At 39.7% G+C, this 22,511-nt stretch overlaps 1 protein-coding gene across 10 annotated transcripts in view; it reads left to right on the forward strand.

The window, feature by feature from the left end:
* The window catches only part of NEIL3 (nei like DNA glycosylase 3), a gene marked incomplete at its 5' end in the record, with an annotated part of 176,862 nt that overhangs the window by 117,033 nt on the left and 37,318 nt on the right, over positions 1–22,511 (forward strand). For 5 of the 10 annotated variants that reach the window (XM_079909020.1, XM_079909021.1, XM_079909016.1 and 2 more), the window contains 2 exons: positions 357–531; positions 1,921–2,138. In XM_079909020.1, the coding sequence (XP_079765146.1) occupies positions 357–531; positions 1,921–2,103 (358 nt within the window). In that variant the 3' untranslated portion in view covers positions 2,104–2,138. Of the gene's footprint in view, positions 1–356; positions 532–1,920; positions 2,139–7,805; positions 7,994–10,820; positions 10,869–10,998; positions 11,207–11,388; positions 11,508–14,145; positions 14,326–14,409; positions 14,536–17,589; positions 17,789–22,511 lie in introns of those variants that run through there. The other 5 variants (XR_013825449.1, XR_013825450.1, XR_013825451.1 and 2 more) reach the window with 3 other exon arrangements.

Raw genomic sequence — 22,511 nt, forward strand, 5'->3', positions numbered from 1 at the left:
AGAAAGCCCTCGCACAGAAACAAAGACCCAACACAGCCAAAAATAAATTAATTAATTTTAAAAAAACTATTAAAAAAAAAAGATGTAGGAGTGTATGTATTGGGTTGGCCAAAAAGATCGTTCAGTTAGTGAATACATTGTTCAATAAAATTCTCGGTGAAAATGAAAGATGTCTTTTATTTTTACTTAAAAGCAAATGAACTTTTTGGCCAACCCAGTAATTGCGGGAAGTTGACGGTGGTCGCTTTCTGGTACTGTCTCTTTGTACAGGCAGGATTCCGATGCGGGGTGAGGTGGTGTGAATGACCCCTTTTAGCACGATCATGCTGCAGTTATTGTGTAACTTGTCATTACAGGGAGCTTCAGAGTAACACGCCAGGTGGTCCTCGTTCATTAAATGCCTGCAGTCCCCGCTGCAGTAAACATGACCGCCCCTGCGTTCTCCAAGTGGTGAGGAAGGATGGAGAAAACAAGGGCAGGCACTTTTATGCTTGTCCTCTACCGAGAGAAGCACAATGTGGATTTTTCGAAGTACGTGTACGACCTATCAAGCTTAATGATAGTGTCCTTGAATACTTCAGTTATTAAAATGTAACAAATAGCAGTCCGTTTCTGGTTTTACCTTTAAATTTAAAAGCCCTGCTGACTGACATTTAGTCTAAAACCTGAATGTTGAATAACTGAAAATTCAAAGAGGTTCATCCCCAAAAGAAAAATTAATCAAATGACAGCTATTCCATTATTAGAGTATATCATACTTGTAACCCCCTTGGCTTACAAAGAGAGAGGTATTGAGTCACCAGGTGACTGATAATCCAAGATAGATATTTGCTCTTCCTGACTTCAGTGTGACATCCAAACCTTTGTTTTATGCACTGGATAGAAGAACCCAGGGAAATAATTTACATGCCCTGGATTTACAGTAAACGGAGCAAATCCTACCACACAGGCTTAACCAAAACAAGTGACGGCACAATAACAGTTTAGACGTAGGTGATTCCCCAACCTTTCGATCTATGAGTTTGCCACTGCAAATGAGTGTGAGATACAAGACAGGAATCTGGGCGCTTTTGGTCAGGCTTTCTGCCTTCCACAGAACGAGAGCCTCTCACTTCTGACTGTGATCCTAAGGTTTAAAGATACATATTTTTCCCAGCTGCTTCATCTGGTGCCTAACTAGAAAAAGAAAGTAGGGATCTGTTTCGGCACTGGAGCAAAGTTTTCTGATTGGGCTTGCTGAGAGAGAAATGATCTGTCTTCAGTGTGATACCTTCCTAAGGAATTCCCCAGGGAAAATTTGATCATGATCTTAGAGCATAGCCCCTGCCCGAGATGTGGCTCCGTCCTACTCAACTTCCTGATCTCCTCCCCTCAAAGCTTGTATAGATGTAATGGAGAAAATATTATTAGCAATATTAACAATATCATAGCCTTCTGGGTAGCTCTCTTGAGGCCAAAATTAATAAGGATAAGAATAATACAATGGAATTTGCGTGAATTAGTCCTGGTAATTCTGTATTGGATGCTTTCTTTTCCTAGGAGACTAAGGAAGGTTAATATTAAAATCATAACAAATCTTTGACCTTAATAGCTTAAACAGCTATATCAGGAACACTGGTGATTTGCTTTACAGAGAGATTTTCAATAAAGTGAAGGAACTTCTGTAAATATGCCTTTGGACAGAGGGAAACTCAGAATTATGACAATTTTCTGTGTGATTCAAGCGAATTTGTTAGAGATGCTTCTTATAGGATATAAGGTTTTTTAGGGGCAACGACTAATGACTTACGTGTATCTTACAATGTCAAATTAATAGGAACAGCAGTGAAGACAGTACAGTACTAATCAAATGCGTCGAGGCTGAGCCTGTCTGTCATTCTACCGTCCATCTAAACTTCACAATCTGTTTTTCCCCCCCAGTGGGCAGATTTGTCCTTCCCATTCTGCAACCATGGCAAACGCTCCATCATGAGAACAGTGTTGAAGATTGGACCTAATAATGGAAAGAATTTTTTTGTGTGCCCTCTTGGGAAGGAAAAACAGTGCAGTTTTTTCCAATGGGCAGAAAATGGGCCAGGAATAAACATTATTCCAGGATGCTGAAGTTATTGCAGTATTTGAGAACTCTTCCTTTTATTTGTGTGCCATCTTTTCATTCAGTGTTTTTTTTTGCCTTGATGAATGCTATATGTGTTTTATCAAATATACAATATATTCCATTTAGAATGTATATTTAATGCATTTAGTTATGACAATAAAGTATTCTTAGTATGCTCTTAGTCTCTTGTATCTTCTTTGGGGAAGCAGTGATTTTTTTTTAGGAGTAGAATATGCAGTACCATAAAATAATAAGGTATTCTGTCTGAACTGAATAATTTCTCAGGTATCACCACTATTCATAACATATGATTAAAGGAACTTCTTGTTTTCTTAAATGAAATGTAAGAAATGGGATCTTCGTTATAGAAAAATCATATTTTCTTCTTTTTTTCTATTCAACAAACATCAAGTTCCTCTAGGGCTTCCCTGGTGGCACAGTGGTTAAGAATCTGCCTGCCAATGCAGGGGACACAGGTTCGAGCCCTGGTCCAGGAAGATCTCACATGCCACAGAGCAACTAAGCCCGTGTGCCACAACTACTGAGCCTGCTCTCTAGAGCCCACGAGCCACAACTACTGAGCTCACGCACCACAACTACCGAAGCCTGCACACCTAGAGCCTGTGCTCCGCAACAAGAGAAGCCACCTCAATGAGAAGCCCGCACACCGCAATGAAGAATAGCCCCCGCTCGCCGCAACTAGAGAAAGCCCACGCGCAGCAACAAAGACCCAACGCAGCCAAAAATAATAAATTAAATAAACAAACAAATAAATAAAAACATCAAGTTCCTCTAGATGCTAGAGATATGCCAAACACTTGTATAACTTCAAATGCATTTTTGTGAAAAGCTGTGGGGATTCAGAATATAAAAGTAACATTTAAGAAAAGAAGTCATCTCTATATCTTTGAAAGAGAAGTTGGTTTAAACGTTTTTGATCTTGATTTTAATACCTATTAATTAATTTTTAAAAGTAAGTTCATTTCAAAAGCTTAATGTGATATTATTTTTTTATTTCTAGTTTTAACTCCTCTCCTTTTTTAAAAAATTTAGTTCAGGTATTATTATTTCCCCAAAGAAAAGAAAAACATTAATCAATGCATTTCTGCATGTTGGTGGAAAATTCCACTCAGAGCTGGTTCAATCTATTTAAAAAAAAAAAAAAAGGACAGCATGGAAGATGGCTGGAACCCTTCCCCCTTCTAAAACTAAATGACTCATGCAGAGCTCTAGAAGTTAACAGCATACGAAATTACCAGCAGGGACAGAGCATATTTCATCGTCCTGTGTTTGAACTCTACACTGAAGAGACACAATTAGAACCAACCTAAGATCAGTGATCTTCACCTAAATTGCTCAACAGGGTAATAACTACAGAGCAAACCAGGAATGAGACTGGACCATTGATGGTCTTAGTGACATGATGTGAAGTACACATAGTGTGTATTCAGAAGACAACTACAAATTAATTGTACAACAAGGGAAAAGGCCTACTGCAAATCAAGCTTCCATAAATTCCAGTCTCCAAAAATTAGCAAATTAATTACAAAGAAATATAGGCAAGTGAAACACAATAGATTTCAATATAAGTTTAGAGACTTATCTACTAAGAAACAAAGAAAATTTTACTGACAAACATCAAAGAATCAGATGGATAGACAAAGCAGGATCTTGACTGGAAAGAATGAATGTTTAAAAAATGTCATTCTTCCAAACATAATTTTGAGTTTTAAGGAAACTTCCCATCAAAATCTTAAGGAGGTTTCTGCTTCCATCGTGGAGTAAGCTCCAACTGAACCCAGCTTCAGATTCTGGACAAAAAAACAATAATGGAGAGTGAACAAAAGCAGACAGATTCTGGAGGTGTGTAAAATGTGGAAGAATTACCTGGAGGCAATTTCCCAGGTTTTTTATCCTGAGGGCAGCACAAAGTCGGTTTCAACCCAGAGTCTTTCTGGGCTGAAGAGCCAGCAGACAGTCTGGCCAACCACAGCCACCAGGAAGAGGGAAATCTCAGAAGAGATTCCAAGATGGGGGGCCCAAGTTCTGCGTCTACACTGCCCATGACCTTGAATGACCCCTGGACCACACACACTGGCGTGGGGCAGACAACACAGAGCAGCTAAAAGAACTGGATAGATAAAAGAACTGAACCAAGAGAATTTGCGCTTTGAACCCACTTGCCCTAGACAAAAGGATCAACGTTCCTCTAGACAGGATCATATTCCTGTCCAGAGGAATATACCAAATCCAGAGTCTCCACCATATCATACTCACATGTTCAGGGTTCCCTCGGGAATTATGCAACATAAGAAGATCCCGAGTAATGTGACCCAGCTTCAGAGAAAAGACTAACACCCAAGACCAGCTCCAAGATGACCACGATGTTGGAATCTACCAAGGATCTTAAAGCAGCCATTATAGCCATGCTCACGGAAGTAAATGCTAAATGGAGATGATACCAAATGGAAATTCAAATCTTCAAGAAGCAATACAGAAACTCTTAAATGGCAAATATCTAAATAAATATAAAATATTATTTTTGCCTCTTAGTTTCATTATAATACATGGGACTGTACAAAGCAAAAAAAAGTTATAACATAGTCTTGTGAGATTTATAATGCATGTAGATGTGAGAACTGTAGCATAAAGAGGTCAAAGGAGCTATACAATTGCAAGTTTTCTACATTTTGTGTGAAGTGGTTCTATATTAACTCTAATTGTAAAAAGTTGAGTGTCTATATGTGATATCTATTACCAGACTTGGGAAGTTTTCAACCACTATTTCTTTGAGTACTTTTTTAGTTCCACACGCTTCCTCCTCTCTGAGATTCCAGTGATACAAATATTAGATCATTAGATCATTATTATCCCACAGATTTCTGGGCTCTATTTATTTTCCCCTGTCTATTTTTCCCACTCTCATTCAAACTGAGTACATTTTATTGATCTGTCTTCAAGTTCACTGACTCTGTTGTTTGTCATCGTCACTCTACTACTGAGATCATCCAGCTAATTTTTTATTTCAATAATTGTATTTTTCATACAACTTCCACCTGGTCCTTTTTTAATAATTTCTATTTCTTTAGTGAGATTTTCCATTTTTTTCCATGGGTTTCAAGATAATTTATAATTGGTTCCAGAAGCACTTTTATGATGTCGGCTTTAAAATCCTTATCGGATAATTCTCATATCTGATTTATCTCAGTATCTTCATCAGTTGAGTGTCTTTTCTCCTTCAGATGTGTTTTTTTCAGTTTGGGGCAGGACAGGTGATATTTTGATTGTATCCGGGATGTTTGTTATTATGTTAGGAGGCTCTAGGTCCTATGTAAATATTATATTTTAGCATGCAGTCATCCAGATTAGCTAAGTGTGTAGGCTCTGACTTACATTGTGGGCTTTATTTCCAGTGACAGCTTCGTTTTCAGAGCCTTTGCAATCCAGTTCGGGTCTGCTTTTTTCTGGTTTTGCTGTGGGTCCTCATCAAGCCCTCTGGTACTGTCCCTGGACTGCCTGGTTCTTCTAGGATATCTTCTGCAGAGGGGTGTGGGCAGAAGCCACTGTGCCTGTGTCTCCTTATGCCACCGGGCGGAGGCAACTGGTATTGTTATCTTCCGCATCAACCACATTGGTTCCCACAGAAGCAGAACCAGGACCAGGCTGGCAGCCTTCAGAGCTGCATCTGTTCATCATTGTCTGAACCTTTGGAAGCTGCTGTGTGGTCTGCTGGTATTCATCTCTCTGGAGTTTGTCTGCCTATTTCTTGGTACTTCAAACCATATCATATGAATATAAAGGCTTTTCATGATTGAGGGAAAACAATGAGAGGGGGTAAAAATGAGGAAGGTGATTTTAAGAGCCACTGTTTCTGAGCCCTTATTTGGTGACAGCTGCTGTCAGTTTCCCTAGATTCTTTCATTTAATCCTCTTGACTGCCCTGTGACATCTATTACTGTTATTTCTCATTTTATACTTTAAGAAAGCTGACTTGCTGTACGTTAAGTCAGAGATATGTGTCACGCAGGCTGTGGTTTGAATGATGTTTGCATGCTCTGAATAAGCTTCTCCCCTCTCCATGTATTAAAGAAAATTGGCTGTACCCAGAATTGTATGTTGTTGATATGTACAGATATCTAACATACACAAACGAAAATAATTGTCGGATGATAATAAGATCGTGGTTATTCTTTTTTCTCTAAAATTTGTCATGTTAAAATTTCTATAAATTTATTTGAAATCTCCATTACTTTCCATTGCTTTTATTTACTTAATTTCTATTAAAATTCTTTCTAAAAATCCGTTATTTTCATGTACTTTCTAAAGGTACCTGCCATCGCATATTCTAGACCACCATTATTAGCAAGTTGGGGTGTGGGATGAAGGAACAAATGTTCCAATGAGTTTCCAAAAAATTTAACCTCCTTTTTCTTGGTATATCTTTCCAGCACTTATATCTCTTCTGGAGCTTATGCTAGTGTTTGCCTTGTGTTGTATTACTTGTCCTGTCTGCGTTTCCTGATGTTCACCTAAGGGGTTGTATGTAACCCGTCTTTGTTCTTCACAGACTCTTACCCAAGATTGTGCCTTGTACACAGTAGAAACTTGGTAAACATTTGATGAATCTAATAGATGAAGGTTTAATATCATGTCAGTCTTTTGAACATTGTTAACCTTGTTACCACTATTCAAACATGAAGTCACTTAAATGTCATTGAAAAGAGTGTCACTGGTTTATTATAAAAGAGAAAGAAGTTCCTTGGTGTCTAAAAGCTGTTAAATCTTTCTGGTAATTTAAATGAAAGTCTTCACGGACAGGCCCAAACTACTCAGATCAAAGGGTATGCATTCACTGGAAAGGAAAGGAAGCATAAATCTGCCTTAGTGCTACCCTGTGTTTCATAACATATAGAGATGAAAAAAAATGTGAGTACCCCTTGCAACGCCCATGAGTTTGAACCTCTTCATTTTGTAGGAAACCAAGTCAACTGGTTTAAATCACTTCTTAGTGTTTAATTCAAGTAATCTCTATTGAGCACCTACTATGTGAAAAATTCAATGATACATTTTTTTTGTTTGTTTGTTTTTGTTTTTGTTTTTTTGCGGTACACGGGCCTCTCACTGTTGTGGCCTCTCCCGTTGCGGAGCACAGGCTCTGGACGCGCAGGCCAAGCGGCCATGGCTCACGGGCCCAGCCACTCCGTGGCATGTGGAATCTTCCCGGACCAGGGCACGAACCCATGTCCCCTGCATTGGCAGGCGGACTCTCAACCACTGCGCCACCAGGGAAGCCCAATGATACGTATTTTTAAAGTAGATCTTGCCAATGCCTAAATGAGAGAGAGATAATAAGGGATAGCAGCTCTATACGCAGAGTGTGGAAGGAGAGCCCACACCTGATTCAGGAGCTGGAGGGACCTCAGGAGAGACAGCAGCTGGAATTTCACCTTGGTGAAGATTTGCATATGTGCAAGGGCATTTCAGGCTGTAGGTGCAGCATCAGCAAAGAAGCTCAGAGCACGGGGACTGTGTGGCGAATAGCAAAGAGTACTGTTTGGCTAGATCATAGGGAATATGAAGGAAAATACAGGGGGAAAATCTGTAAAGGAAGAATTCATTCCATTTCGCTGCTACCAATGGAGTTCCTAGGATGGGCCAGTTCTTTGTTCCCAGGATATAAAAGTAAAAAGTCACTCTTTCCCCTTAGGGAGCCCATGGCAGAGAAGCAAGCCAGTGCACACCACCGGGACCTGTGCTGGGTTAATGATGCAACCTGTGGGCCTTCTGAACAAATGAAAAAAGGAATTATTCTGCCAATGCTGTGCAAGATGGTATGTATAGTGTTTAATTACTTAGATTCTAGAAAACCATTGAGTTCTGGAGTCAGACCGCTAGTTCAAAGCCTGGCCCACCCCTGACCCTGACCTTGACCCTGTGACCTTGAACATGATATATTATTAGGTTTGGGATACTGTGTGCTGAGTCTTAGGTACCTCACCTGTTACGTGGCGATGATACCATCTCCAACGCTGTTTTGAGGATAAAGTGCTGTATCTGTTTAAAGGGCTGAGCACAATCCCTGGCCGTCAAAACACAAGAGTTCATTTTTTTATCATTGTTCCTACTCCTCCTTGTACCCTTACAGCAGTTATCGTGGGAGGTTTCAGGGAGGAAGTAGCACTGGTAGTGGCCTTAAAAAAGGGTGTGGATTTCACCAGACAGAGAAGGACTGGGGATGGAAGGGAGCAGTGTGAGGAAAGCGTGGGGACGGGAGGAAGTGTGGTCTTGTTTGGGGAACGGAGAGCCTGGAACTTCATAAGGAAGGTAGTAGGAAGAAGATGGTGGACTCAGTTTTAAGTTTCCAGTGACACATCAGAGACTTAGGAACACAAAACATGAAGGAACTATGAAAAGCCTTCCTTCATGAAGAACTGAGAGAGCAATAGGTTCATAGGAATCCAGGCATCCATTCTTCTAGATAGAAATCATATATCCCAACAGCGAGTATAAATCTTTATCAACTACAGTCACTCGCATCCCCTTCTCTCCCTATTTCTTTGACTGCAGAAGAGATTCTGGCTTTGAGCACATGGAAGCACTGCATATAGTGTTTCTGGGAAAGCAGGTCATGGGGTCGCACAGTTTCACCCAGAGTGATGGGCCCCAGCAGTGCATAGAGTCCCATTCACTGAAATCTATTTTTAAAGGGGTGAATCCAGTGCTTGACAAGGCAGAGCAAGGCCCCCAAACACATGGAGAGTGGATGAACTCTACTGTTCTTGGAAGTTGCAGAATAAAGGCCAAGGGTTTTGGGCTTGAAATACTTTCTATTTATTATTCAAATCCTGTTTGCTTCTCTAATAAAAGAATAGTGAAGGAGTGGAAAACACAGGAAATTAAAAGAGATGAAGAAATGAAAAAGTGATGGTAGGAAAAAAGAGATCTTACGAACAGAAAGGGAAAGACAGAGAAATGCCTAAAGCATCTATCGGACACTATGCCTCCATTTTTAGCCATCAGAAACACAAATATATGGATAGTCAACAAAAGAACAGCCTTGTAAATTTTTAAAACTAAGCACTAGCTTTTGGACTAAATGCTATCATAAAATGCAAAACTGCAAAGCAAATGAGCAGTCTCATTACAACAATTCCCCACCTACTGTCTGTGTGCACATCTCTGTATCACTCCCAATCGCTCACCTTGGCATCTTGGTTTACATATTAATAAATATTCATCTGCTTTTAATATGCATATATCTTTCTCATTATATTATTATACTCAGAGTGTTTAGCTCCATTTAAAAAGAATTTATTTTGCTGTCAATGGCAGAAAACAATTTAGGAAACTGAACAGAGCAGGAAAAATGTTAAATCTAACTATCTGAGTTGGTTATGGACTCATTAGTTTAATAACTCGTTTTCTCCAAACTTGAATAATTTGAATGCATTAGGAATGACCCGCACTAAAAAAAAAGAAAAGTGTGTTCTTAAAATGGTAAACACTAGATCTAGGATCTGAGTTTGTAGTTATTACTTATTTAAATAACCAAGCAAATTCCATTGAGATATGGTCTCACTTTCAGGAATGGTCTATTAGCAGGCAGCAGTGAGCACAACAATTAACCGTATCAGCGCATTAAAACCTAATGTGTAAAGTCCGCACAGCAGCAAACACACATCCTACCACGGCCTATTAAGTAAGCAGAAGTGATTGCAGATAATTAGCTCGTGAACAGCTGCATAAACTCAAGTATCTCATTTTTTAACAGACATGGAGACCTCAAGTGGAAGGGAGGTCTATCAGCTATGTCTTGAACTGGGCGGGAGTGTCACCATGAAATAAAATCAAGGACGGTTCTAAGGCTGGATGGCAGATGCCCACTTTCAATTTTCTTCTGATAATACTCTTAATGTTCATGTGGATATAATTCTATAAATGAGAAATATGGAAGCAAGGATACTACCGATGACCAAAAGGCTCCTGTAAAATTGGAAATTGAAATAGGATAAGACAGAAATCAATTTGTAAAGTTCTCTTAATGAGTGCTTATTATTCCCATATATCCCTTCTGAATGAGATTATATTCAGACATGTATCTGAATGATGATATATACAGTAAATATATAGTTGCATTTGAATTAATAAATGTACTTGATAAGTATTTTCTTAAATTAAAAAATGCAAAAAACAGTTTCATTTTTTTCTATCCCTTTTTAACTAAAGGCAATATGCTGGATAGACCATGATAACAATCTAGAAATCTGAGGGGCTGATAGGAAAAAGAATTATGTGTGTTCCATACAAGTCCAGAGAAATATGAGATTATACATTTAATAACAAGACAAAATTCCAAAAATTTTCAGAGTTCTTAAAATGGAAATGAGTATACTGTAAGGTGCTTAGGTCCTGCCAGGAACGTCATCAACTAAATTCAGTGCCTGACTTCCTGCAAGGCTGGATGTGCTTAGAAGGACCTCAGGTTCTATCAAAGGTTTTCTTCCCCATTGTAATCTCAGACACTAGAGGAGAAGGTACAGTAAAATCCCATCTCTAGGGGAGATAGTACAGCAATAAATGAATGTATTATCGTCAATGGTGCTAAACTTCGGGGCGGTACTTTCCGAATACTTGCATTAAAGATTTGATATCCCGTGAAATTACATTTACACATGTTCACCTGCTTATTGTTTTTTGACAGAAGTTTTCATTTTATTTATAGGCCTACTAAGGAGAAAATGGATGAGTAGATGGATAGACGGATACATAGGTAAATAAAAGATAATAAACATACAACTAAGAACCATGAATTTCACTCACAGCGAATTAGTTCTATCATATGTACTTTATATTTGTTTTCTCTCGAGTTATCCTCATTTATAAAAGCATTCATTCAACAGGTGTTATTTCTGTGCCTGTTGCTGGGCGAGGCTGAAGTGAGCGTTCAAAGCGGCAACCGCAGTCACAGTTCAGTGTGACAGATACGGTGTTCGAAGAGAAAATAGGGGAGAGAACTCCCATGACAACCTGAAAGACACCAGGAGGCAAGGCTGGGGATGAGGAGTGTGCCAGGTGGCATGCAGGAGGCGGCTGTAGGCAGAGAGAAAGGTTTGTAAAAGACGCTTCGGCCTGGAAAGAGGCTCTTGATGACGCCTCTGATCGATGGCTAGAGCTAACCAAGTAACTCTGGCGCTGGTCCTTTTTCCCGTGTTGTTCACTCATTGCAAGTTGTTGATTGTTCTCATACAGATTTCCAAGAATGGTTACTGTAACTACTGTCTGTCCCCTAGGGCCAGTGCTAGGAAACGTGCTGATAAAAATGTGAACCTGCAACATCAGCATCGCCTTAGGGCTTGGTAAATGCTCCAGGCTGGAGGCCCAGGCAGGCCCGCCTTAACAAGCTCTCCAGGTAACCTCTACAGGCTCAAGTTTGTGCACCACTGTTCTGGAGCAGAGTATCTGCATGTGTTTTAGAAAACATTTAATCTAATATACTAGAATAAACACGTGACAATTTTTTTTAAGTGTGCTCTAACAGGTAAATTAATCTGAAGTGAAATGGGGATGTGAGGTTGGAAAAAAAAAGTGAATACACTGGGAGTCAGGCTGCCTAGTTTCTAACTCCAGCCCTGCCTCTAAATGGTAAGAATAATTGCCGCTAAATAATGTCTCGCTCCGCCAAGATACTGAACTTCTCGTGGACCTCGGGGTCTTCAGCCATTAAACGAAGAGGTTATACTGGAAGATTTCTAAAATCCCTTTCCAAGTCTAAAATACTGTGGTTCTGAAGGGGTTTTAACATTAAGTATTTGCATAATTAAATAATTTATGCATGCCAGTCTCTTTGCAGGTGATCTTCAGTTGTTTTCTCCTCTTGTGTCTTTTGAAAGCAGTCCAGCCCCTCACTCTCTGCCGTGTTTCCCGTCCATCATTTTTAAACCTTTTCTTTCTACCTTCCCGCTATGGGGTCAGTGATTGGTTCCCTACATAGTTATTTAAAATGGGATCCCCTCACTTTGATACATATTAAAACTCCCGTGAAGTCTCCTTGATTAAAACTCCCCAATAGACTTTTAGAAGAAAACAAAACAAATAGTCTTTATCTTGGAGTGTGAAATATTCTGTCTTGAATGTCAAGTGAACAGTTCACAGGGGATGGGAACTAAGAAGAAAACAATGTTTCACTAAAGTTAAGATTTCAGAAGCTAGAGACCTAGAGAAAAAACTGAACCCTTCCCTTTGTACACAGTCCATTAGAATTTCCCTTCCTTCCTCCCTCCCTCCCTTCCTCCCTCCCTCTCTCCCTTCCTTCCTCCCTCCCTCCCTTCCTTCCTCCTTCCCTTCCTTCCTTCCTCCCTCCCTTCCTCCCTCCCTTCCTCCCTCCCTCCCTCCCTTCCTTCCTCCCTCCCTCCCTCCCTCCCTTCCTTCCTCCCTCCCTCCCTCCCTCCCTCCCTCCCTCCCTTCCTCCCTTCCTTCCTTCCTTCCTTCCTCCCTCCCTCCCTTCCTCCCTCCCTTCCTTCCTTCCTTCCTCCCTTCCTTCCTCCCTCCCTTCCTTCCTTCCTTCCTTCCATCCATCTTCTCTTGTACTGATTTCCTTTCTGTTGAGCTACCTTGGCACCAAATCTTGCATACGGGAAACTGTAAACTTCTAAAAGGCGGGGTTTGGTAAACCCCCTATAACATTTTGCATCACACTGTAAACAAATAATTTCTCAATACAAGTTTAAGGGATACAGACTTAAAGAATCGGTGCTGAATGCCTTGTAATCTTAGCCCCGGTAAGACTGGTTCTCTTGACAGTCCTTGGAGCATCTCCCCAAGATATTTTCTCTGTGTTTTTGCAACGAGGGACAGTTTTTCGAGTCACGTATTTGCTGCTTCATCTGCTGCGGCTCCCTTTCTGTTGTGATCTCTGACCGCGGAGCTGACACATGCGGGCTCTCTCTCCTCTCTCTTACACAGCGCAGCACGTCGGTGCCCCATGTTTTATGTGCCGGCACCCCACTCCTAACATGTTCCTGGGTAACGCGGCTTCTGCTCGAGCGCCCTTGAGACCCACTTAGAGCGTGTGCTTGGTTGATCTAAAACTTCCCAGTAACCCTTCTCTGCCTCGAATAGGAAATAACAGGAGAATGCTCTATTTCAGCATCACTTTGCAGTCATTCCACCTTTATGTCTTCCGGTCTTGCATCCCCAAATTGACCTTGTCCGCTGTAGCCGATTGTCCAGCGCTCTACAAAGGGGCTGCGTGCGTCCAGAACACGTCTCCAGAGCTCTTCATTTTGTTTCGGGAGCGAGCATAGGTAATTCTGATTCCGGGTCAACTCCAGGGGTGTAAAATCTTCAAAGCTGTTGTCTGGTCTAAATATATTGGAAGGCGTTCACTTCTGAAGAGTACATCATCTCCGGAATGTGGGTCACTCGGTAAGCCTCTCTTGGAGCCGCTCTTAAAGGAATATTAGCAATGGTCTTCTAGATAGTCTCTCTCTGGATAATTGTTTTGTCACAGGTCATTTCTGAGCTACTTACTGTCACCACTATATGCAGAGGATTAATCTAATTTTACTCCCTCAACTTGTGTGTATTCTCATCTTGCTCCGTCCCTTTCCCCTTTGTAATATAGACAAGCGTAAATCAACCAACGGGATCCTCATAAAAGCTTTCTCTAAACCTCAGATCAGTTCAGGGCCCTCTGTGGGTTTTTTGTTTTTTTCTGTTCAAGTAAATCCTGTGTATTTTCTTCCTAGAAATAATCACAATTGTAACAAAATAATGTACTGGATAATTGTTTAATGTCTGTCTTCCTCCACGTAACCCTCCACGCAGGCACGGGTCTTCTCTTATTCAACATGGGATTCCCAGCTCCTAGGCCATCGGCTTCAATTTGGTAGGCGTTCCATAGCGGCTGTTGAATTAACATTATCCTCTTACTTCATTAGTTTTACTGACTGCTCTTTGGCTGTTATTTTAATTCTAAGAATGCAATCCTTTGGCCACCAAACTGATAGAGAAGTCTGCTTGGCTGATAAGCTCGCTCTCCCCCATAGGCAAATCTACATGTGAATTAAGCCTTTGAAATACAAATTGCTATGGAAACAGCCCCGGGTTCAGTTTTGGAAGTGGAGGCTGAGGCTGCCCTTCTCCTGGTGGAGGGAGCTGGTCACAGACAAATCCTGGCTTCCTGGGCTCTCCAGCCCCCAGCATCCGCTAGTACCTTCGTTCTTCAGGTGGGTTACGGTACAATTGATTGTGATTAGAGCACTTAATCTATTCACTATAACAGATTAGCTTCCTGCTTGATTGTGTTACAGCTTCATCCATTTACTTTGTTTCGATTGTTGCTGGAAATATACGGATACAATCAAGTTTCTGCCATTGTCAAATTCCTCAGGGTGTTTCTAAATTTCTCCACATAATCTTTCTGACTATTCCTTAAGGTATGTCGTTTCCACAGATAACTAATCTCATCCATTACCTTTTTGAATCTTCCTGATTTTATTCTTGGAGGACAACTTTATCTCAAACTCCCCGGCAGGGGGTGGGGTGGGGGAGGGGCTCTCCTGTCCTCCCCTGGACTAACCACACGTGACAGATAACTGGGGGGGGGGGGCGGGAGGCTTGTGGAGACCACCAACCACTCTCCTGTTGCTCCCTTGCCTACTGCCTGCCCCTAAGTTATTACTCTCTTCACCTGAAGGAGTGGCCACGGCACACGCATCTTAGAGGGCAATAAATGTTTAGCACACCCTTGGCTACCTCACTAACAGATTTCATGACATCTGCATTTTGAACCTGTGTGTCCAAGTCATACAGCAGTAGAGCACCATGGAATAAGCAAAACATGCTTTTGAGGAGCTAAAGTGCAGCTCCCCAAGTCTAGGCACTAAATTTCCACAACTTATTTTTGGGGTGAACTCCTGCCATCGTAAAAATGAGGATCAGATTCTCAGCCTGTTTACTCTGTGCATTATTTTCATTATAAATGTCTATTATTCCAGACTTCGGGAGACCAAAGCAGAAATAAGAGTTAGGGAGAGAGGTTGCTTCTTGGTACCCACACTGATAAAGGCAAGAAGACACAGAGAAATGCAGGAAACCACAAAAAGCAGAGATCAAGAATTCAAAATGTTAAGGGGGCTTACTGTCTCATTCAGTTGTAAAGTCAACCCTTTATTACAGCCTCGAATAGGAATCTAGGTTCATAATGATGACACTGAGGAATCAATTCGGTAAACACGTAATGGCAGATGCCCTATATGCAGCGTAACGTTTTATATTCAGTTCCCATCCACTTTCTAGCACAGACTGTAGGAATTCAACTGCTATATGTTGAATAATACTGTGAGAGTAAACTTCACAGAAACACAATGGAGATTACGTACATTGTATTGCGATTTTTTTTTTTTATGGGACCATTTCAAGAGTAGAGTATAAGAAAGTTTAAAAGATATCAAGAATAAACCAAGTGAGCTGGTAACTGAGAGTTTTTTTTAAAAAAAAGGATGAAAAAGCCTTGAGGTATAATCTTTAATGATTATAGGAAAAGGTCGAGAATATAGAGCTTTGAAAAATGCAGAGCTAACGGTGTAGCAGCAGAATCCTAGATCTTCTGAAACTCACAGATTAAAGATTTAAGAGGGCTGTAAATGAGGTAGAGGTAGTATTTGATATAGAAAATGATTAAGATATAAATAAGAATCTCAGCATAGGCAAGGCTCTGGTAAGGGCATGTATTAGACATGTTCAAGGGTGCATGACAGGTGAAAAGGCAGAGGGGAAGATGGTAGGTTCAGGTCAAGGATAACTTAACTACCTGGGGCCTTGGGAGCAAGGAGAAATTTTGGAGGAAAAAGAGCACAGCCAAACTGCTGTCTAGTATAACAAGAAAGTAGACTACATTCTTTAAAGAATGAAGAATGAATAGACATAAAAGTTCAGGAAGATAACAGAGTCAAACTAAAGAATAAAAGATGTAGATAGGTTAGGTCTGAGACAAGTATAATTGTGATTTTTTTTTTTAAGATTTCCCCTGAGCTTTATTGAGGTATAATTGACAAATAAAAATTTTACATATTTGAGGTATACAATATGGTATTTGATATAATATACATATACAAATAGATTTTATTATGATCACTCCACAGATGAGAAAACAAGTTCAAGAATAATGTGTATATAAAGAATGTGAAAATGGGGCATTTCCAAAGTGAGTTATTTGAGCACCATGGCTGAGAACTACTTGGATGACTCTCTTACATCTAAGGTTATGATATGAGTACTGGGTAGCTGGAGAGTAGGAGAGATTTGGGGAGACCAGTATAATTGTTAAATACTGTCATCAGAATTATACTGGGAGACCCAAATTCAGGCTTAATTGCTCTCATGGAGGAAGTATTTAATGAGTTAAGACTGAGGAAGTGTTTCGAAAATTATAGAAAAATGCACCAAAAAAGAGAGTTGTGCATTGAAAAGAAGGGCATTCGTAAGATGGCCAAGCAGCATCTTGTTACTGGTGGCTCATCACAACGTTAAAGTGTCGGTGACTGCGCTTTTAGTAAGTACGTTCCCTTTGCTCTTCTAATTAAAATGTGTTCACGACAGGGCATGATACTTAAGAACTTTGACAACATTTTGAGAATACGCTGCATTCACTCTGGCCTTACCAACTAGAATTATTTTTCCAGATGTTTTCGTTAATTATAAAAATGGAAATTATTGCACTTGGTGCCTTACAGTAAATACTCAAGCGACCGGAGCTGTAAAATATAACCTGGCAGTTTAAGTGATTTATGACAACAGCGCAATGCTTGAGACATTTCTATTAACTGAAACCTTGAACTATCTCAAGTAAAATATTTAAAGGAATGAAGATGTTTTAGACTAAAGAAAACCAAAGCACTTATCGTTGAGAAGGATAGATTCTTCTCCTTCCCTTCTCCACACAAATATCATCAAAATGTTACCGAACTCAGGTTTGGCTACTGGCCACTCAAAAGCCAATAATTCGAGAAGCAAGTGTCAGTAGAAAGGAAAGGTGCTTTAATCAGAGAAGCCGGCAACCTGAGGAGAAGGTGGTGGATTCATGTCCCGAGACGAACTCCAAAGTCTTAATTGATGATCAGAAAATCTCTTATAAGGAATAAGTTGGAAAAGAAACCTTTATTTTGATCAGGTCGTTTCATAAAATTTTATTATGTCACAATAATGCTATTAATTCAGGTATTCAAGACCACTGGTAATAAATTCATTGAACGTCCTGCTATGTTACAAAGTTAAAGTGTTGGTAGCTTTTTGGGTCCATGATAGTGCCTTCAGCGTCGCCTTTCTCAGAAAAATATTTGATGGACAATATTGACCTCTTGGAACTCGATGTATTTCCAATATCTGAGGCCAATTTGAAATTATTTTCCCCCAAATGGGGTTACAGAATGAAGAAGTCCATGTCAGTTAGCAAATTTCTTGAAAGCTGACTTTGTATATCTGTCCCTCAGGAACTGGAGTGAATGTCCTTTTCCTAGAGGCCATAAAGGCAGCCTCCACACATCCAATGCCAGGTGACGATGGTGCATGAATATGACTAGCACAGAAGGGTCGGAAGCAAAGCTATAAATGAGAAGTCAGGGAGACGTTGCCTTCGTTCTGAGAGGAGAACGTTCTGAGAAGGAGAACTCTTCAGCTGTGCCTGAGAATGTGAGTACTCCCGCTGAATGAAGACGTGTTTAGTCAAGGAGAGAGGGCTGTGTGTGTGTGTGTTTCCTACTCAGCTCTTTTATTTTTCAAGAGTAGTCTCTGATAACTTACTTTGGCATTCTCTCCAGGAGAGCACAGTTTCGGTGTCAATATCAAGCTGGTTGCTTTTTGCTCTGCTGTGAATAGCAGCCCTGACCAATCTATTTCAAAGGACAACACTCCAGGCGTAACACACAATGCAAGTGTAACATGGCAATTTGATTTTCAAGGAGCACTTCATAGGAAGCAGGGTTAAACAAGCAGCAAGCCAGTCAGCTCTTGAAAATGTATCAAACCCAGTGAAGAATCCCAGAGTAAAGGAACACGCTCAGCCTTCTGCAAAACCGATCGTATCCCAAAGGTGGAAACTTGTCTTATTCTCGGTAATCTTGAGCTCACCTCCCGAAGTCTTTGCCCTTCCTGGAGCATGGTTTGGTGCTCTGAGACCCCAGGCTGAGGGGCCTCAAACTCCACTCGAGAGCTCCATGGCCAGTTTCTCTTTCCCGCTCCCAGAGATGTCTAACCCGTGAACATACATCATATAACACATTCAAGACGGACACAATAAATAGAACTGAATGGATGTATTCAGAGAGCCTCATACAGAGAGTAAAATCCTAAAAATGAGACAGGCTATCTTAAATTATCACAAAGAATTTGGGGGCAGGAAGAACCTCACCAGAGCAAAGCAGGACTTAATTTCTGATGCTCTTCCTCCAGGCCTCCCAACCCCTTAAACAACCATGGGGTGTGTGTATCAGTAGCAGTCACCCCAAGACAAACTCTTAGAGTGAATTCTGACTCCTTGCCTTAAAAATCAGAATAATTTCTTCTAGAGCAGTCAGAATGTTTGCATCTTCCTTTCCACAGATCTGAATCAAAGCTCGGGTTCAGGTCTCAGTCTTCTCGTGCCTGAATCGCTGTCATTTTCTCTACCATGAAAGCCATCTCTCTGGTCTGTCACTTTCCCTTGACAATGTCACATGGTTCCTCAACACTCTCCTGGCTTCTCTGGGATTTTAGTATCGGTCAGAGCGGTCGTCTGACCGGGCTTTGTTACCTGCCTCTGGTTTAGGGCAGCAGTTCTCAAATATTTTGTTCTCAGGACCACTTACACACGGTTAAAAATTTCTGAGAACCACGATGTAGGTGCGTGTTACATCTATCAATATTCACCGTATTAAAACTTAAAATGGAGACATTATAAACATCTATTTATTAAGTAAAAAATAATAAACCCATTACATGTTAACATAAAATATTTTGTGAAAAATAACTAGATTTTTCAAAACAAACACACATTTAGTGAGAAGAGTGATGTATCACTTTACATTTTTGCAAAGCTCTTTAATGGCTGGCTTAGAGAAAGAGTGCTGGATTCTTGTTTCTCTCTCTGAATTCCATGTTGCAATGTGTTCTTTTAATTGTAGTTCCAGAAGAAACTGTGGCCTCACACAGCTGTGTCCTTGGAAAAGGGAGGGGAAGAGTATTTTAATTGTCTCATCAGCTAACTTGGGATTTTCTTCTTTGATACAACACCAAATCTTGACAAGTGATAATTTCTTAAATGCTATGTGCAACATAGAAATTGATACCATATCAGTGAACTTCTTTTACTCTATCACATTGAAATCCATTGGCTTATCTTGTACTTGAAAGCATCTTTTACCCATGTGCGCTATTGCAAGATCATGCATTGGTCATCTGGAAAATATTGAGTAACTGATTTATGCAGCTCTTACAAATAGTTATGATTTCATTATACAATACCAAAAAGTAATATTTATTATTATAACTACCGATCTCATAAGAAAAGTCAGGTACTTGTGAGATGTTGTTAAATCTCACTGTTGTGAAGGTAAGTATTCCAAAATGTAATTTTCACGTAAAAATTCAAATTTTATCACTGATGACACCTACTGATGGTTGTTTTCCTTTGATGTACCAGGCTTGCTTTATTCATTTTCAATATAATGTCTGCCAAATACCCAAATCTGTATAACTATAGCTTACCTATTAATCATTTGTTCAAATAAAACATCTTTTACAAAAACATTGGCTAATTTTAGCTTACAATTCAAACAATCACAATGTTTTCCTCATGACAACATCATACTTCACTACAGAGCTGGCATACTTTATGTGTAATCCCCATTTTGTCACACAGAACGTTAAAAAAACGTTTTCAAGGGTTGACATTTAATATAAATTAATACTATTTTCTGCCTCAGCAGGACATTCTTAAGAGAAACTGGCTTTTTTTTTTAACCTCAAGCTTGTGATTGTGAAAAATAGGTTGACAGCTAGCATAGTTTGGTGCCACTGTCTTGATTCATACTAGTATGGCAGCCGTTTTATCCATCGTTGCTTTTACACCATCATTGCTTTTACACCATCATTGCTTTTACACCATCATTGCCAGTGTCAACACAGTGGAAAAGGCAAATGATGCCTGAATATTATTATGAAAAGTGTTATGACTTCATGGACCACGTGGGAATGTCTCAGGAACCCTCAGGGCCCATGCACCACACCTGAAGTGCTGGCCTAATACAGGGCATGCCCAACGCTGGCTGCATATTAAAAGAAGGGAAAGCTTTTAAAAATACCTATGCCCAGGTCCAAAGTCAGACCAATTAAGTCAGAACCATTGAGAGTGGGGCTCAGGCATCACTATGTTTTAAAAGCTTCCCAGGTGTTTCTACTGTCAGCAGAGTTGAGAAACTTCAGTCTGGTCTCAGTGGTATTTGAACCTGTTTTCAAGTCTATGTTTCTTCTTTTCTCCTTTATTATTCTGACTTTTCCCACATTCTTTGATGTGCCAAGAACACTTACCAATCACTCTTCCAACTCATTCAAATCTTATATTCTTTAAAAAAACCTTTTCAGACTTTAAGTAAAGAAGGTGATAAAAATAAAACATTAATGAACTCATCACCTAGCTTGTGCAATTAATTGGTGATTTTTTTTTTTTACTGTATTTCATTGCTTTTTATTAAAAGACAAATATCAAAATAAAAAGCTTACCTCCACTTTTTTCTTCAAAAAAAAAAGTCAGGGGACTAGTTTAGAGTAAGTATCGATTTAACTCATTCTCTTGTAATTACTCCCATGACAGGGAATGATGGTCAAAAGGCTGTTCTCTCAGAATAAAAGTTTCTGAATCACAAAGAAGGGTACATTCCCCTCTCTGTACTATACCCAGAGAAGCACAAGGACGATTGTAAAACACGTCTAACAATGGATACATTTTTAAATGTTTTCTTCTTCGTTCATCACAGCACTTTATCTTGAAGCCGTTTGGTTTAGTGAGAATGTATTCTATTCTTTCCTTTGGGTTTTCAGATGATTATTGATTACTACATGAACTTGTTCTTGGGAAAGAATCCACAGTTTTGTTTTGTATTTTCTAATAAGCAAATAAAGAAAATCGTGTTGCAATTTATTAAATTCCTTCATATACATAACACTTTACTCGATTTTGAATTTCACTGGATAGACTACTCTGGCATCAGTGGATGAAGAGTTGAGCTTGTTGATATAAATTACATGATAGCTCTCTATAAGTGACAGAATTTCCTGATAAATATTAGGTCATAAATCAAAGGTTAACAGGATTATAAAAATAAATTTTCTGCTTATGACATCTTCTCCTATGCAAAAATATAAAACCCTTTTAAAGATAACATCGTTTTTTATGCTAACCCTCCCACATCTGAGCACACTATTTTCTCCTTCCTTAAAAAAATAAAAAAGGCCAAGAGAGTCTCAGATGACCAGTGACACCAAGGGAGCTAATGGCAAAAATCCATGAATCCAGCTTGTGGGCCACAGGACACTAGCCCTCTAGCATGGTTGATAAAATTATTTACAAAATGTCATTTGAACACTTTATTAGATGGGAATCGGAGGGAAAAAATTATTTTTCTCCCTTCATATGGACTGTAGCTCTGAACGGTTATCAAATTGTCTGATATAACACTAAAGAGTGACTGATACTCAGAGTCTGAAAGAGAAGGAGAGAATTCCTCCAGGTCAGAAGAAGAGGATAATGCTTTTTTTAAGAGTCTATCAAGAGATTGATGAAGAGGAATTTCAGGCAGGCACAGGAAATGGCTAGAAATAAACGCCTCAAGCTTTGCTGGTCTTCCACCATCGCATTTCAGAGCTGGCACAGAGAAGAGCTTCACAGCCTGATTGACCGCGAAGCAATTAATGTTCCCATTAAAACTTGCTAAATTAACTCTGTATGCTTGTGGACGAATAGCAAAAGGTCAGGCCTGAGGTTTCACTGGCTTAACAATATTCAATTTTCTTTTATTATCATTATTTTCACTCTCTTTTAAATTATCATTGTTTCAAATAAATTATTTAAACTATCAGTACATCAAATTTCTATGAAATGGGAAAGTAACATTAAACAAATCCAATCATGGTGCTCCCTTCATGGGCCACATTTACCTTGAATTGAGGTCCTCTCTTTTCCTGCTGGACCACTGAGATGGGACTTCAAAGCAGTGTGCATGTGAGCTCCCTTCGCTTTTATCTGTGACAGCGCTAGTACCATTTGGGGACTATCTTGGGGGAAAAAAGTTACATCTGCATACAATTTTTTTTTTTTTTTATAACATCTTTATTGGGGTATAATTACTTTACAATGGTGTGTTAGTTTCTGCTTTATAAC

Source organism: Stenella coeruleoalba (assembly GCF_951394435.1).
Source record: "Stenella coeruleoalba genome assembly, chromosome: 21".
Lineage (NCBI taxonomy): Eukaryota > Metazoa > Chordata > Mammalia > Artiodactyla > Delphinidae > Stenella > Stenella coeruleoalba.